General features: G+C 41.7%; 1 protein-coding gene across 1 annotated transcript in view; it reads left to right on the plus strand.

Moving 5' to 3' along the window:
• The window catches only part of mtor (mechanistic target of rapamycin kinase), a 400,677-nt gene that overhangs the window by 123,352 nt on the left and 259,341 nt on the right, over positions 1-17,984 (plus strand). The window contains exon 21 of the mRNA XM_056274929.1: positions 14,354-14,521. Within this exon, the coding sequence (XP_056130904.1) occupies positions 14,354-14,521 (168 nt within the window). The remainder of the gene's footprint in view (positions 1-14,353; positions 14,522-17,984) is intronic.

Consider the following 17,984-nt stretch of genomic DNA (forward strand, 5'->3'; position numbering starts at 1 on the left):
GCACAGACCTCTACGTGCTAGCCAGAGGTACCATGACTGCCATTAGGTACCGGGATGAGATCCTCAGACCCATTGTCAGACCATATGCTGGTGCAGTGGGCCCTGGGTTCCTGCTCATGCATGACAATGCTCGTCCTCATGTGGCCAGAGTGTGTCAGCAGTTCCTGTATGTCGAGGGCATTGATGCTATGGACCGGCCTGCACGTTCCCCAGACCTGAATCCAATCGAGCACCTCTGGGACATCATGTCTCGTACCATCCGCCAACGCGATGTCGCACCACAGACTGTCCAGGAGTTGACCGATGCCCTGATCCAGGTCTGGGAGGAGATCCCTCAGGAGACCATCCGTCGTCTCATCAGGAGCATGCCCAGACGTTGTAGGGAGTGCATACAGGCACGTGGAGGCCACACACACTACTGAGCCTCATTTTGAATCGTCTTGAAGAATTTCCACAGAAGTTGGATCAGCCTATGTTCTCATTTTCCACTTTGATTTTGAGTATGATTCTGAATCCAGACCTTAATGGGCTAATGATTTTGATTTCCATTGATCATTCTTAGGTTATTTTGCTCTAAACACATTCCTCTGTCTAATAAATAAAGATTTTCAGCTGAAATATTTCATTCATCGAGGTCTATATTGTGTTTTTAGGTGTTCCCTTTATTTTTTTGAGCAGTGTATATTATATCATATACTAATATTATGATTTTATACATTATGCTTATATATCATGTTATATACTAATATTATATACTAAAAATATAGCACATATATATTGTGTAATTATATACTATGTCATATACTTATAATTATAACAATAAAAATAATAATTTGTAACCAGTATTTAGCAGTTGTATGTATATTTACAATTATACATTTGTATCGCGCATCCGGTTTAAAAAGAGGTAGTGCACATCGTAGATATGTAAGTGAGACATCTTGACCAGAGGGTGCTAACTACAAAAAGTTTCATACGCCATAAGTGTCCATTATTGCACCATGCTGTTATGTGTTCATGAGAGAGATGGCTTGTGGGAGAAAAAAACATTCCTGTGTGGTGCTTTTGGTGCACATTGCTCTAGCATTTGTCAGAGGGTCTCTGCTGATTCTGCCCAGCGGTTTCTGGGCTCTAGAGGTGTATAAGTCCTGCACAGTGGGCAGAGGAGCGCCAATGATTTTTTTTTTCTGCTGTCCTTACTGTTCGCTGCAGTCTGTAACTATCCTGTTTTGTTACTGAACCAGACCATGACTGTGATGTAGCACTGGCTCAACAGCTCCTGTGGCAGACCAAATTTCCTCAGTTGTCGCAGAAAGAACATCCTCTGCTGGGCCTTTTTGAGGATGGAGTTCCAAGATTTCAAGATTTAGTTTATTGTCATTTTCATTATGTACCTGCGCACATACATAAAAACGAAATGCTGTTTCTCCCAGCCCACAGCAGTGCAACAGAGGAGATAAAAAAAAATACACCTCCAAAAAATTCCTTAAAAACGATACCACTAAAAACATAAAAACAGAGAGAACAAAACAAAAAAGCACAAACAATTAACAACACAGTCCATTCAAGTGCAACACAGTCCATTAAAGTGCCATTTCCGTTTAAAAGTTGACAGCCGGTGTCTGTCAGTGAGTGACCAGCACTGATGGGTGGTTAGTGGGTAGGTGGATCGGCATGACTGTGGGGGGGGGGACACAGTTTGTTAATAATCCTGACTGCTTGTGGGTAGAAGCTATTTAGCATTCTGCTGGATGTAGCACAGATGCTCCTGTACCTCTTCCCAGATGGCAGGAGGGAAAACAGGTTGGGAGAAGGATGGTAGAGATCCTTAATGATGCTGGAGGCTCTGTGAACACAGCAGTGATGGTAAAGCTCCAACAGGAAGGGGAGAGGGGCACAAATAATCTTGCTAGCTGTCTTCACTATCGTGTCCAGCTAGTGTTGTTCGGTCGCTTTGCAGTTACCGAACCAGGAAGTGAGACCGTAGGTTAGAATGCTTTCTGCGGTGCCCCTGTAGAAGGTGATGAGGGCTGCTGTGGGGTGGCTTGCCCTTTTAAGTCTCCGGAGGGGATGGAGGCGCTCTTGGGCCTTTTTAATGATGGCCAAGGTGTTAATGGTTGAGGTCAGGTCGCCCGCCAGGAGTTGATGTTGGTCTCCCACTTCAGGTCTTTGGAAATGGTAGTTCCCAGAAACTTTAAGGACTCCACGGTTGACACAGGGCATTGGATATTGTGAGGGGAGTCCGATGACCGTAGTGTCATCTGCAAACTTCAGGAGTATAATGGCTGGGCCCTTGGAGGTGCAGTCATTGGTGTAAGGCAGCATTTCTCGAAGTGTGTGGTGCACCTCCCCAGGGGGCACAGAGGCATGACGGGGGGGGGGGGGGGTAGTGCGGAATTACTGTTTTGATGTCGCAATTATTTTTCACTGTGGAACTTGCTGGAGGGACTACATGTCCAATCTGGCCTGGGAAAGCCTTGGGATCCCCCAAGAGGAGCTGGAGGGCATTGCTGGGGAGAGGGACATCTGAGGTGCCCTACTTAGCTTGCTGCCACCGCGACCCGACCCCGGAAAAGCGGCTGAAGATGAGATGAGATGAGTTCTTTCAGAGAAGACTTGGTCCATACCATCAGCAGAAACATTGCTTTGTAAAAGCTGCATCAGTGAACAACAAAGCACTAATGGAATCATACAAAGTCACACAAAGAATTGACCGCTGCAAGAAACAACACACTAGCAGAGGAGCTCATACTCCCCGCGGCTTTAGATATGGTGTCAACTGTGTTTGATGAGACAAGCGCTGCAAAGCTGAAGGCTGTCCAACTGTCCAATGATGCAGTTGCAAGACGTATGACATTTCAAATGACCTTGAACAACAACTCATTGAAAAACTGAAAGCCAAACGTTTGGCCTGACAAGTGGACGAGGCTACTGACAGCAATAAAGACTGCTTGTTTATTGCTTATGTTCGCTTTGTCACGTCAGAGTCACCGTGTGAGGATTTGCTGTTTTGCAAGTACGTCCCAAGTAGAGCGACAGCTGATGAGCTCTTTAGGCTTCTGGGCTGTCACTTGACAAAACATGGGCTGAAATGGGAGAACTGTGTGGGTGTTTGCACTGATGGTGCACAGACCATGGCAGGGAAAATGAAGGGATTGTAGGCACTAATCAAGAGGGTCTCGCCAAATGCACAATAGACTCACTGTCATACACAGAGAAGCGCTATCATCAAGACAGATTAGCCCTGACCTAAACCAGGTTTTGACCGATGTTGTTAGCGTGGTCAGTTTCATCAAAACAAGACCCCTGAGAGTGTGGCTGTTCTCTGCACTTTGTGAAGAGATGGGAGCGGAACGTTCAGTTGTGTTGTTTCATAGCGCGGCTAGGTGGCTCTCGCGGGGTAAAGTGTTGTCGCGAGTCTTTGAGCTTAGAGAGGAAATTCGGGTGTTTCTGGAGGAGTGTATGCATGAAGTTGCAAGCAAGTTTAGCGATGAACAATTTCTGATGAATCTGGCCTATCTCAGCAGTATATTTGGAAAGCTGGATGAATTAATGTTTATGTATGCAACTACATGAAACGAAATGACAAATAAATGTTCCTGATCCTGACCTTGAAATAAATCTTCAGCTTCAAGTCAGAGACAAGCACCTTCCTCACCTGGCAGACAAGATCAGTGCATCAACTCGAAAGCTTGAGATGTGGGACAGGTGACTTGATCAAGGAATTACTGATATCTTCTAAGTTAATTTGTTGAAACCAGTGATTCTGGAGCCACCATGGTGATTTTATGTCTTAAGGAGCACATCTCTTCCCTGAGAGGAATCTTTCAAAAATACTTCCCAATCAACAGTGCTCAGTATGACTGGGTGACAGATCCATTCAATGCAGCAGCAGCACCTGCTGATTCCAGCTCTGCTGAAGAGGACCAGTTCATGGAGATGACATCTGACTCCACCCTGAGGCTGGGTTTTACAGCTCAGACACTGAGTGAATTCTGGCTTGGTGTGGAGAGGGAGTATCCACTCATAGGACAGAGGGTTGTGGGCATTCTGCTTCCCTTCGCCACATCCTATCTCTGTGAGATGGGCTTTTCTGCTGCTGCCTCACTTAAAACAAAGTACAGACCTAAGCTCAACATTGAGCATTACTTGAGAGTGGCAGTATCAAGTCTGCAACCCTGTTTTGAAAATATGTGCAGTGCAAAACAGGCTGATTGCAGCCACTAATGCATTGATAAGACTTGAGCTCTCACAAATTGACTTGCTCATCGTTTATCCCAAGTATCTGCATTTGTTCTTTTTTGCACAGATTGAACTTTATTGTTATTGTTCTAGCAAAGTGATTTTTAAATTTTATTTAATTTTCTCAGTTTTTGAAAAAGCACACAGACTGATGGAGCATTCTAGTGACAAATGTCACAAAAAGAGGTTTGATAAAGTTGAAGTGGAACTTGTGTTTGTTATTTGCACAACAGAAATTACTAAAAGAAAAGTGAAAGGAATGTTCATGACCTTGATGTTATTTAAATAAAGTTAAACTCTGCCCATTTTGTCACCATTTTGTTGGGGCAGGGGACATGGCAGAAAAAGTTTGAGAACCACTGGTGTAGGGGGAGAAGAGCAGTGGGGAGAGGACACATCCCTGGGGGAGCACCAGTGCTGACTGTCCGTATACCAGAAGTAACTTCCCCAGTCTCACCTGAAGTGTCTTCCCTGTCAGGAAGCTGGTGATCCACTGACAGATGGTGGGAGATTCAGTGAGCTGGGGAAGTTTGGAGGAGAGGCTTTCTGGAATGATGGTGTTAAGCACCCAGCTGAAGTCCACAAACAGGATCCTTGCAAATATCGCTGGGCAGTCAAGGTTTTGCAGGATATAGTGTTGTCCCATGTTAACTGCATAATTTGCCTACCTGTTTGCCCGGTAGGCAAACTGCAGTGGTCCAGCAGGTGTCCTGTGATGTTCTTCAGGTGGGCCAACGCCAGTCCTTCGAAGGACTTCATGACCACAGATGTTGGAGTGACAGGCTTATAGTCATTCAGTCCTGCAATAGAGGGTTTCTTGGGGACAGGTATAACGGTGGAGAGTTTGAAGCAGGAGGGGACTTCACACAGCTCCAGGGTTCTGTTGAAGAACTGTGTGAAGATTGAAGCCAATTGGTCAGTACAGGCTTTAAGACAGGAGGGGGAGACACCATCTGGATCTCGTGCTTTCCTGGTCTTCTGTCTCTGGAAAAGCTTGCTCACATCCTCTACATGTATCTTGAGTGCAGCCTGAGTATGGGGGGTAGGGGGTTGCCAAAGTTGTGATGGGGGCTGTTGTCATTTGGCTGGAGTGGGTGAGAAGTGAGAATTTGTCTCTCTCAAACCTGCAGTAGAAGACATTCAGGTCGTCAGCCAGGTCTTTGTTTGCCTCAGCATGGGTGGATGGGCTTCTGTAGTTTGTGGTGTCTTGGGTGGCAAGGTGGCCCAGTGGTTAGCGCTGTCACCTCACAGCAAGAAGGTCCTGGGTTCGAACCCCGGGGTGGTCCAACCTTGGGGGTCATTCCAGGTCGTCCTCCGTGTGGAGTTTGCATGTTCTCCCTGTGTCTGTGGTGGGTTTTCTCCGGGTGCTCCGGTTTCCCCCACCATCAAAAGAAACATGCCTGTTAGGGTTAATACTCCTGTCTGTGCCCCTGACAAAGGCAATGGGAAAAGAACTGGAGTTGGTCTGTGGGTGCAGCATGAATGCAACAGCCCACTGCTCTTAGCTACACAGATCACAGCTGGGATGGTTAATTTACAGTAACTGAATTTCCCCAAGGGGATTAATAAAGGAAACTTAATTAATTCGCAAAATCCACCACCATCTGTCCTTCCACATTCTGCTCCTTGACACCATACCTATCCATCACTTCCTTATCATCTCTGTTTCGTTCACCAACATGCCCATTGAAGTCTGCTGCAATCACCACTCTCTCCTCCTTGGGTACACTCTCCACCACTTCATCCAACTCACTCCAGAATTCTTCTTTCTCTTCCATCCCACACCCAACTTGCGGGGCATGTGCAATGACAACATTCGTCAATAAACCTTCTATTTTCAGCTTTGTACTCATCACTCTGTCCAACACTCTCTTCACCTCCAGCACACTCTTGACATATTTTTCCTTCAAGATTACCCCTGCCCTATTTCTTCTCCCATCCACACCATGGTAGAAGAGTTACTTTGAACCCACCTCCGATGCTCCTGGCCTTACTCCCCTTCCACCTGGTCTCTTGCATACAGTATACTTACCTTTCTTCTCTCCATCATATCAGCCAGCTCTCTCCCTTTACCAGTCATAGTACCAACATTCAAAGTTCCAACTCTCACCTCCACACTACTACCTTTCCTCCTCTCCCGCTGCCTCTGGACATGCCTTCCCCCTCTCCTTCTCTTTCGACCAACAGTAGCATAGTCTGCACCAGCATCCTGCTGGCCAACAGTACTGGTGGTGGTCGCTGATAACCTGGGCCTCGACTTATCCGGTATGGAAATCTGATTTATGAGCTGCATATTTGATTTAGGAAAGTTTTTATGCTGGATAGCCTTGTTGATGCAACCCTCCCCATTTATCCGGGTTTGGGACTGGCACTAAGAATGCCCTGGCTTGTGCATCCCCAGTGGCTGGGTTCATTTATGTAGTTTATCAAATGAAGCTATAGTACATGTGAATTGGCCACTACATTCATGATGGTATAGCCTGATGTCCATATGGTACCCACTGACAAGGCTAGTACTTTAGCACATTAGTGAATTGTCTTAAGTTGGGTGTCAGTGTGAATGCTCACTCAGGAGTATTGCACAAGCATTGTTAAAGGTACATCACATCCTGTGTACTGCTAAATAATCATTTAAGATTTTATTTCCACTGCTGCACTTGTGAGCTGTTTTTGTTACAGTCATGTGTCTCACAAGTGGATGCTGTCAAAATTTGTTTCAACAAAATTTTACCTTCATTGTTTCTATTCAGAGATGGCTGCTGGATTAAAAACAAAAAGACTGGGAGAACATGTAATTACTGATGGTTGGTTTATAATCTACTCAGTATTATGCTGCACTGTGGTGTTAATGTGCAGATATGGACATGGGTATAATGTAGTATTTAAAAAGTGTTTGAAGGGCAGTTTACCTCGACTATTCATCTTTCATTCAGCCATAAAATTAACGCTTAATATTACCTATCAATTCAAGAGCAAAATCAACCCTGTAGAAATTCAGAAGTACTGCTTTTGTAAATATTGTTATAATTTCTGTACCATTTGATGTGGTGTTGCCCAGCTTCAGCAGTAACTTCTCCTCACTAGACGTTTTTGAGTGCTGGGCTGTTGTGTATAATGGCCCATGGAGTTAATAAATGGCAAGTGAAACAAAGGCTCTATTCATTTGTGCTCCAGTCCAGCTCATGCATCCAGATGAGGGGCTGGAATTGCCATTCACATGTGCATTCCCTCTCTGCGTAGTCAGACGTGAGTGTGGTTCTGTTGCTCACCGTGGAGTGCAGCAGAGCTGCACATCTGTGTGGGTGAAATGGGAGAAACAGTACAGAGATCAACTATCTCTTACCGCCACTGCATATTTGGCCTCTTCTGGAGAGTGACTTGGAAGCCCCGTCTGACAAAGGCGATCATCATAAAATATTTTAGAGGCAACTGTTTCATACTATTACAGATTCCACCTTTAAGTCACACATAGAGTTTGCTAGAAGTTATCTGAAAAAATACGTGAGACCTTCCTGAAAAATATTGTGTGGTCAGACAAGAGTTGAGTTAAAGCTGAGCTCTTGCCTAAAAGCAGAGGGCTATGTGTGTTGCAGACCAAATACAGCCTCCCACCTAAGTAACACCATCCCTATCAACAACATCAAGCTGTGGGGTTTATCCCAGCAGGACGGACGAGAAAGCTTGTTATTATCAAGGGGATGATGTATAGAACCAAATACATGCAAATCCTTGAGGAGAACCTTTTTCAGTCAGCAAGACATGTGCTGTTAGGGCAGAGATTCCGTTTCTGTTTAGACAGTCACCCACAGCATACGTCAAAAGCTAAATGATATAATAATATTATATCAGAATATTATATCAGAATAGCTTAAAATGGAAGTCACTATTCACAATTAGCCCACCCAAAGTCTAGACCTACACATCATTGAAAGGGGTTGAGTACCTTCTGAGGGCACTGTATCTGAATTTTAACCACATGTATTAACAATGAAAACCTCAATAACCCCATCAAGCTTAATAAATATTGCGATTATGACTGATGCTGTTAGATAATGCTGTTAGATAATATAGGAAAGGATATGTTTGATTAGGAGTAATACTAATGTGAAGCCAATCTGAAGACTTTGTTCAGGGGAAAACATTTTACTTTCCCTCTGGGAGGCTGCCTTTGAGTTGCTGAATAAATTGGGTTAATTTGCTCAATAAGTTGGGTTATGTTGCTGAATAAGTTGAGTTAATTTGGTGAAAACAAGTTGTGTTAAGTTGCTGAATAAGTCGAGTTAATTTGCTGAATAAATTAGATTAATTTGCTGAATAAGTTGGGTTAATTTGCTGAATAAGTTGGGTTAAGTTGCTGAAAATTTTGGGTTAAGTTGCTGAATAAGTTGGGTTTATTTGAGGAATATGTTGGGTTAAGTTGCTGAATAATTTGGGTTATATTGCTGAATAAGTTGGGTTAATTTGAGGAATATGTTGTGTTAAGTTGCTGAATAAGTTGGGTTAAGTTGCTGACTAAGTTGGGTTGCTGAATAAGTTGAGTTAATTTGCTGAATAATTTGGGTTAAGTTGCTGAATAGGTTGGGTTAATTTGGGGAATATGTTGGGTTAAGTTGCTGAATAAGTTGGGTTAATTTGCTGAATAAGTTGTGTTAAGTTGCTGAATACATTGGGTTAAGTTACTGAATAATTTGGGTTAAGTTACTGAATAAGTTTGGTTAAGTTGCTGAATAATTTGGGTTAAGTTGCTGAATAATTTGTTTTAATTTGCTGAATAAATTGGGTTAAGTTGCTGGATAAATTGAGTTAATTTGCTGAATAAGTTGGATTACGTTGCTGAATAAGTTGAGTTAAGTTGCTGACTAAGTTGGGTTAAGTTACTGAATAAGTTGGGTTTAGTTGCTGAATAAGTTGGGTCAAGTTGCTGAATAAATTGGGTTAAGTTGCTGACTAATTTGGGTTAATTTGCTGAATAAATTGGCTTAAGTTGCTGAATAAGTTGGGTTAAGTCACTGAATAAGTTGGGTTAAGTTGCTGAATAAGTAGTGTTAAGTTGCTGAATAAGTTTGGTTAAGTTACTGAATAAGTTGGGTTAAGTTGCCGAAAAAGTAGTGTTAAGTTGCTGAATAAGTTTGGTTAAGTTGGGTTAAGTTGCTGAATAAGTTGGGTTAAGTTACTGACTAATTTGGGTTAAGTTGCTGAATAAGTTGGGTTAATTTGCTGAATAAGTTGGGTTCATTTGCTGAATAAGTTGGGTTAAGTTACTGAAAAATTTGGGTTAATTTGCTGAATAAGTTGGATTAATTTGCTGAATAAATTGGGTTAAGTTGCTGAATGATTTGGGTTAAGTTGCTGACTAATTTGGGTTAAGTTGCTGAATAAATTGGGTTAAGTTGCTGAATAAGTTGGGTTAAGTCACTGAATAAGTTGGGTTAAGTTGCTGAATAAGTTGGGTTAAGTTGCTGAATAAGTTGGGTCAAGTTGTAAGTTGGGTTAAGTTACTGAATAAGTTGGGTTAAGTTGCTGAATAAGTTGGATTAATTTGCTGAATAAGTTGGGTTAAGTTGCTGAATAAGTTGGGTTAAGTTGCTAAATAAGTTGGGTCAAGTTGTAAGTTTGGTCAAGTTACTGAATAATTTGGGTTAATTTGCTGAATAAGTTGGATTAATTTGCTGAATAAGTTGGGTTAAGTTGCTGAATAATTTGGGTTAAGTTGCTGACTAATTTGGGTTAAGTTGCTGACTAATTTGGGTTAAGTTACTGAATAAGTTGGGTTAAGTTGCTGAATGAGTTGGATTAATTTGCTGAATAAGTTGGGTTAAGTTGCTGAATAAGTTGGGTCAAGTTGTAAGTTGGGTTAAGTTACTGAATAAGTTGGGTTAAGTTGCTGAATAAGTTGGATTAATTTGCTGAATAAGTTGGGTTAAGTTGCTGAATAATTTGGGTTAAGTTGCTGACTAATTTGGGTTAAGTTGCTGACTAATTTGGGTTAAGTTACTGAATAAGTTGGGTTAAGTTGCTGAATGAGTTGGATTAATTTGCTGAATAAGTTGGGTTAAGTTGCTGAATAAGTTGGGTCAAGTTGTAAGTTGGGTTAAGTTACTGAATAAGTTGGGTTAAGTTGCTGAATAAGTTGGATTAATTTGCTGAATAAATTGGGTTAAGTTGCTGAATAATTTGGGTTAAGTTGCTGACTAATTTGGGTTAATTTGCTGAATAAATTGGGTTAAATTGCTGAATAAGTTGGGTTAAGTCACTGAATAAGTTGCGTTAAGTTGCTGAATGAGTTGGGTTAAGTTGCTGAATAAGTTGGGTCAAGTTGTAAGGTAGGTTAAGTTACTGAATAAGCTGGGTTAAGTTGCTGAAAAAGTAGTTTTAAGTTGCTGAATAAGTTTGGTTAAGTTGCTGAATAAGTTGGGTTACGTTGCTGAATAAGTTGGGTCAAGTTGCTGAATAAATTGGGTTAATTTGCTGAATAGGTTGGGTAAAGTTGCTGAATAATTTGGGTTTAGTTGCTGAATAAGTTTGGTCAAGTTGCTGAATAAGTTGGGTTAAGTTACTGAAAAATTTGGGTTAATTTGCTGAATAAGTTGGATTAATTTGCTGAATAAATTGGGTTAAGTTGCTGAATGATTTGGGTTAAGTTGCTGACTAATTTGGGTTAAGTTGCTGAATAAATTGGGTTAAGTTGCTGAATAAGTTGGGTTAAGTCACTGAATAAGTTGGGTTAAGTTGCTGAATAAGTTGGGTTAAGTTGTAAGTTTGGTCAAGTTACTGAATAATTTGGGTTAATTTGCTGAATAAGTTGGATTAATTTGCTGAATAAGTTGGGTTAAGTTGCTGAATAATTTGGGTTAAGTTGCTGACTAATTTGGGTTAAGTTGCTGACTAATTTGGGTTAAGTTACTGAATAAGTTGGGTTAAGTTGCTGAATGAGTTGGATTAATTTGCTGAATAAGTTGGGTTAAGTTGCTGAATAAGTTGGGTCAAGTTGTAAGTTGGGTTAAGTTACTGAATAAGTTGGGTTAAGTTGCTGAATAAGTTGGATTAATTTGCTGAATAAGTTGGGTTAAGTTGCTGAATAATTTGGGTTAAGTTGCTGACTAATTTGGGTTAAGTTGCTGACTAATTTGGGTTAAGTTACTGAATAAGTTGGGTTAAGTTGCTGAATGAGTTGGATTAATTTGCTGAATAAGTTGGGTTAAGTTGCTGAATAAGTTGGGTCAAGTTGTAAGTTGGGTTAAGTTACTGAATAAGTTGGGTTAAGTTGCTGAATAAGTTGGGTTAATTTGCTGAATAAGTTGGGTTAAGTTGCTGAATAAGTTGGGTCAAGTTGCTGAATAAATTGGGTTAAGTTGCTGAAAAAGTAGTGTTAAGTTGCTGAATAAGTTTGGTTAAGTTGCTGAATAAATTGGGTTCATTTGCTGAATACGTTCGGTTAAGTTACTGAAAAATTTGGGTTAATTAGCTGAATAAGTTGGATTAATTTGCTGAATAAATTGGGTTAAGTTGCTGAATAATTTGGGATAAGTTGCTGACTAATTTGGGTTAATTTGCTGAATAAATTGGGTTAAATTGCTGAATAAGTTGGGTTAAGTCACTGAATAAGTTGCGTTAAGTTGCTGAATGAGTTGGGTTAAGTTGCTGAATAAGTTGGGTCAAGTTGTAAGGTAGGTTAAGTTACTGAATAAGCTGGGTTAAGTTGCTGAAAAAGTAGTTTTAAGTTGCTGAATAAGTTTGGTTAAGTTGCTGAATAAGTTGGGTTACGTTGCTGAATAAGTTGGGTCAAGTTGCTGAATAAATTGGGTTAATTTGCTGAATAGGTTGGGTAAAGTTGCTGAATAATTTGGGTTTAGTTGCTGAATAAGTTTGGTCAAGTTGCTGAATAAGTTGGGTTAAGTTGCTGAATAAGTTGGGTTAATTTGCTGAATAAGTTTGGTTAAGTTGCTGAATAAATTGGGTTAATTTGCTGAATAGGTTGGGTAAAGTTGCCGAAAAAGTTGGGTTAAGTTGCAGAATAAGTTGGGTTTAGTTGCTGAATAAATTGGGTCAAGTTGCTGAATAAATTGGGTTAATTTGCTGAATAGGTTGCTGAATAAGTTGGGTTTAGTTGCTGAATAAGTTTGGTCAAGTTGCTGAATAAGTTGGGTTTAAGTTGCTGAATAATTTGGGTTAAGTTGCTGATTAATTTGGGTTAATTTGCTGAATAAATTGGGTTAAGTTGCTGGATAAGTTGGGTTGAGTTGATGAATAAGTTCTGTTAAGTTGTTGAATAAGTTGTGTCAAGTTGCTGAATAAGTTGAGTTAAGTCGCTGAATACGTTGGGTTAAGTTGCTGAATGAGTTCGGTAAAGTTGTTGAATAAGTTGGGTTATGTTGCTAAATAAGTTGGATAAAGCTGTTGAATAAGTTAGGTAGTGCTGAATAAGTTGTGTTAAGTCACTGAATAAGTTGGGTTAAGTTGCTGAATAAGTTGGGTTAAGTTGCTTAATAAGTTGAGTTCATTTGCTGAATAAGTTGGGTTAAGTTACTGAAAAATTTGGGTTAATTTGCTGAATAAGTTGGATTAATTTGCTGAATAAATTGGGTTAAGTTGCTGGATAAGTTGGGTTGAGTTGATGAATAAGTTCTGTTAAGTCGTTGAATAAGTTGTGTCAAGTTGCTGAATAAGTTGAGTTAAGTCGCTGAATACATTGGGTTAAGTTGCTGAATGAGTTGGGTAAAGTTGTTGAATAAGTTGGGTTATGTTGCTGAATAAGTTGGATAAAGCTGTTGAATAAGTTAGGTAAAGTGCTGAATAAGTTGGGTTAATTTGACTCCACAAAGGCAGCACAGCCTTCCCATGTTGTAACTGTAATCATAGTTCAAATATTGTGAAAGGTAATTTATAGGTTCACACAGTGCAAGGATTTATCAAATACTTTCTTTTGCATGTTGCAACACCACATTTGTAATCTACTTGCTGACAGGTCCATCAGGATGGTTTTTTTTTTGTCAGAAGAACAAAGATGGGACTAAAAGACAGACTGGTAGAACATGAGAATGCATTAGAATCACAAATGTAAACTATGTATGGCCATACGTTCATCAGAGAGTCTGGTGTGAGTATTGGAACTAGTACTCACAAACCAAAGAGGAGACATGTTGAAGCAACTGACTCAGGGAGACATTTTGGATTATAAAGTGCAAGGCCAGTGCATATCTGGGTCTTAATGATGATTTTGATTTTGATTTTACCCCTTTTTTGTAAGATGTGACATATTCTGGTTGTGAGCATTGGTTTAATTGCTTTGGTGTGTGTGGGGAGGACACCAGTGCTAATATTTCAGAGATTTATGGTTTCTTGTTTTTGTACCAGTAATATTTTATGTATTGATATTTTGTGGTTATGTGACAGAGCAGCCATTTTCTGTTCATCTGGCTTAATATTATTTCTAGAAAGCCTTTACCCCTTCACGGTTTGCATCCTGAGTAATTCATTGGAGATGTGGCAACAGGCCGACACTTTTTAAACAGGGTTAATATGGATGCCATGCATTAGCCAGTAAATAATAAAGGGTTTTAACTTTTTGTATTAGTTAGGTCAATGTTAGGGATGCTTGGGTAGTGTAGCGGTCTATTCCATTGTCTACCAACACAGGGATTGTTGGTTTGAATCTCCGTGTTACCTCCAGCTTGATTGGGCGTCCCTACAGACACAGTTGGCCGTGTCTGCAGGATGGAAGCCAGATGTGGGTATGTGTGCTGGTTGCTGCTCTAGTGCCTCCTCTGGTCGGTTGGGCCACCTGTTCAGGGGGGAGGGGGAACTAGGGGGAATAGCGTGATCCTCCCACGTGCTACGTCCCCCTGGTGAAACTCCTCACTGTCAGGTGAAAAGAAGCGGCTGGTGACTCCACATGTATGGGAGGAGGCATGTGGTAGTCTGGAGCCCTCCCCGGATCGGCAAAGGGGGTGGAGGAGCGACCGGGACGGCTCAGAAATGGGGTAATTGGCCAAGTACAACTGGGGAGAAAAGGGGGGGGTGAGGTCAATGTTTGGTTGCCTTTTTTGGTTACTTTGTCAATGTGAACTTTCATCGCTAAGATTTTATGTAATTATTCTATTGTGTATTGTAGGAGTACTGGACACCCAACAACCCCATGCAGAACACCATTATCCTGCTGATTGAGCAGATCGTGGTGGCACTGGGTGGAGAGTTCAAGCTCTACCTGCCCCAGCTTATCCCACACATGCTGCGGGTCTTCATGCATGACAACAGTATCGGCCGCAGCGTCACCATCAAGGTAAGAAGTACATAAAGCTGCTGATACGGCTGATGTTATCAGAAGGTGTTGACCCTCAATACAACACAGCGTTTTGAAAACTAAAATATTTTGGAAGGATTCAAGTGAAACATGTTAGAATTCAAACACACTGGTATGATCCTTTGCCTTTTTCCACACATACCACCAAGTACCACTCTGAAACTAATCTGAACATATATCTTACCACATCCTCCAATGAGCCACATGATGCTCCGTAGTCTGTTTTTCAGTAAAATAAATGTATCGGATTGATGCTCGGTAACAGCTGGAAGTCTTTGAATTTGTTGTTTTGTTTGTTTGTTTGTTTTTGTTGTTTTTGGTTTTTTTTTTTTGCTTTTTTGGGGGGGGGGGTGTTCTTGTGTCCCTTGTGTTAATGCAGAGTGAGCCAGAGCACAAGAATTTCCTTGTATTCTAGATAAATATGAATGACAGTAAAGTTGAACTTGATATGTGTACCCTCTATCGCCCTCGGTTGTCTCACAGCGAGAAGGTCCTGGGTTCGAACCCCACAGTAGTCAATCCTTGGGGGGGGGGGGGTCGTTACGGGCCATCCTTTGTGTGGAGTTGCATGTGCTCCCCGTGTCTGCGTGGATTTCCTCTGGGTGCTCTGGTTTCCTCCCACAGTCCAAACACATGTAGGTCAGGTGAATCAGCCATACTAAATTGTCCCTAGGTGTGTGTGTGTGTGTGTGTGTGTGTGTGTGCGTGTGCGCGTGTGTGTAATGGACTGGCAGCCTGTCCAGGGTGTTGCCCTGCCTGCTGCCCATGACTGCTAGGATAGGCTCCGGCATCCCCTCGACCCTGAGAGCAGGATAAGTGGTTTGGATAATGGATGGATGGATGTTATTGTCAGCTGCTTTGGATAAAGTCATCTGCTAAATGAGTAGACATGAAAACCAAATGAGTGGAATCTGTGAATCTTACATCGATATCATAGACACTACAGTAACAACTTCAACTTTTGTGTTTTGTGGACATAATAGACATTTGTTGGAAAAAATCTTAACTTCTGGTCTTTGTGTCATAGTGACTAGACCTCAGAGAAGTTATGCATCTTTAAGCTGCACAAAGGGAAGTGAATTACATTGACAGATGATGTGTTGAGTTTTGACATGAGTGCTCAAAAACACAACGTGGGCTTCTTTGTGGATTAACATATGTTGCATTCATTCCACTGACACATGTAAAGAACTTCTTCTTAAATTCATACTGGGCACTGTTTTCTGTCTGATTCATGGAAAAGTACATCAAGAGCTCTCAGATCTCCCATACAGTGCTAATGCAACAGTTCATAGCTGGCAGCGAACAGTCGGCACACTCTGCCTATTCTACTACTGCTGCTGACACTTATTCACTTTTTCCATCAGACCCTAAATAACGGTTTGAGTGCAGACCACAAGGACAATATTTCACAGGGCCGCAGTCATCCAAAATCACTCTCTGTGTGTCCGTTTGTATTTCACTCTCTAGGGTGTTAGATAACCCTCCGGCCCACAGTCTGGTAGTCTGTAACCTAGGTCTGTCCAAGTTTGAGCTTGAAACAGGGTCATGGATGGAAGGAGCTAGGGAGTCATGTTACCCTCCAGTCCATAGGAAAAGAAATGAAAACAAAACTCCATCACTATAGGAGCTACTCAGTCCAGGCCCCACGCTGTACCCCAGCTTCCTGCAGTCTTGCAAAGTGCAGTTTAGACAGGGGGGTGGGTAAGAAATGTGTGTATTTTGCATATGTACATAAAACACACACGTGTTTATTGGGAGTGTTGTTTTGTGTTGTCCAGGAAAAGAAAAGCTGTATTGTGTTGGGGAAAGACAGCATATATAATGTTGGGGAAGTTGAAAACTTAAGGATGATAGAGTTGTTAAGTCAGTCAAGCCACATTTACATATTCGTATAGCCTGAATCACAGTTTTGTCCTCAAGGGCTTTATAATTTCATTACATTTTGTATGACACCAAGTTCAAGTTCAGCTTTATTGTCCTGTGTATATAGAATACAATGAAATTCTCATGCTCTGGCTCTCTCTGCCTTAACACAAGGGACACAACACACAAGGACACATCATCGAAAAAAAGAGAGCACTACAGACCTACATTGACTGTATGTACACAGTGTGTCCAGGGTGTCTCTCCACCTGCCGCCCAATGACTGCTGGGGTAGGCTCCAGCATCCCCGCGACCCTGACAGCAGGATAAGTGGTTTGGGTAATGGGTGCTTGGATGGATATACAGTACATGATAATGTACACAATAACAATGTAAGGTGCATATGGCTGCATCAGCTGTTCAGCAACCTGACTGCCTTTGGAAAAAAACTATTACTGAGATGGGTGGTGTAAGATTTCACAATCAGAATCAAGTTTATTGACCATGTAGGTTTGCGCTACATGGAATGTGACCCTGGTTTTGTGGTCTCTCAGTGTACTTAACATAGAATAACAACACTACAACACAACAATCTTCACATATATACACAAGGACTGACTTGTACAAGTGAAATAAGAGGTGATAAAGTGCAATGGTGCAGAGAATATATCAGCGATGCTGAAATAGATGTTAGCCGGTTACTTGCATACATGCTTGAGATAGATGTACATGACATAGTGTGCCGGTATACATACAATGTACAGTACAGTATATACAACATGTACAGTACAGTATATACAACATGGTGGATTTATTGACAGTGTTAAGCGTTCATTTGAATGACAGCCTGCAGAAAGAAACTGTTACATATTTGGTTGTTTTGGGGTACAGTACTCTGTAGCGCCAACCAGAGGGGAGGAGTTGGAACAGGTTGTGACCAGGGTGTGATGGGTCTGTAGTGATGTTGCCCACCCATTTCCTGAGTCTGGAGGTGTATAAGTCCTGAGTGGAGGGCAGGTTAGTACCAGTGATTTTCTCTGCAGACTTAACTGTCTGTTGTAATCTGCCCCTGTTCTGTTTGGTGGCCGAACCAAACCAGAAATTAAAGGATGTGTGGGGACAGACTGGATCATTGCAGTGTAGAACTGAATCAGCAGTTCCTGAATCAGGTTGAACTTCTTGAGCTGGCAGAGAAAGTACATCCTCTGCTGGGCCTTTTTGATGATTGTGTCTATGTTGGATCGCCACTTTAGGCTCTGGGAGATTGCGGAACCCAGAAATCTGTAGGTTTTCACGGTAGACACCATGCTGTTGGGTATGATGGGGGGGGCAGTGTTGGGGGGACTCCTCCTGAAGTCCATTGTCATCTCCACTGTTTTGAGCATGTTCAGCTCCAGGTTGTTATGGCCGCACCAGAGGGCCAGCTGATCAACCTCCTATCTATATGCAGACTCATCACCATCCTGGATAAGGCCAATGATGGTTGTGTCATCCACAAACTTCAGGAGTTTAACAGATGGGTCACCTGAGCTGCAGTCATTTGTCTAGAAGGAGAAGAGTAGAGAGGAGAGCACAC

Source organism: Lampris incognitus, chromosome 2 (genome assembly GCF_029633865.1).
Source record: "Lampris incognitus isolate fLamInc1 chromosome 2, fLamInc1.hap2, whole genome shotgun sequence".
NCBI lineage: Eukaryota > Metazoa > Chordata > Actinopteri > Lampriformes > Lampridae > Lampris > Lampris incognitus.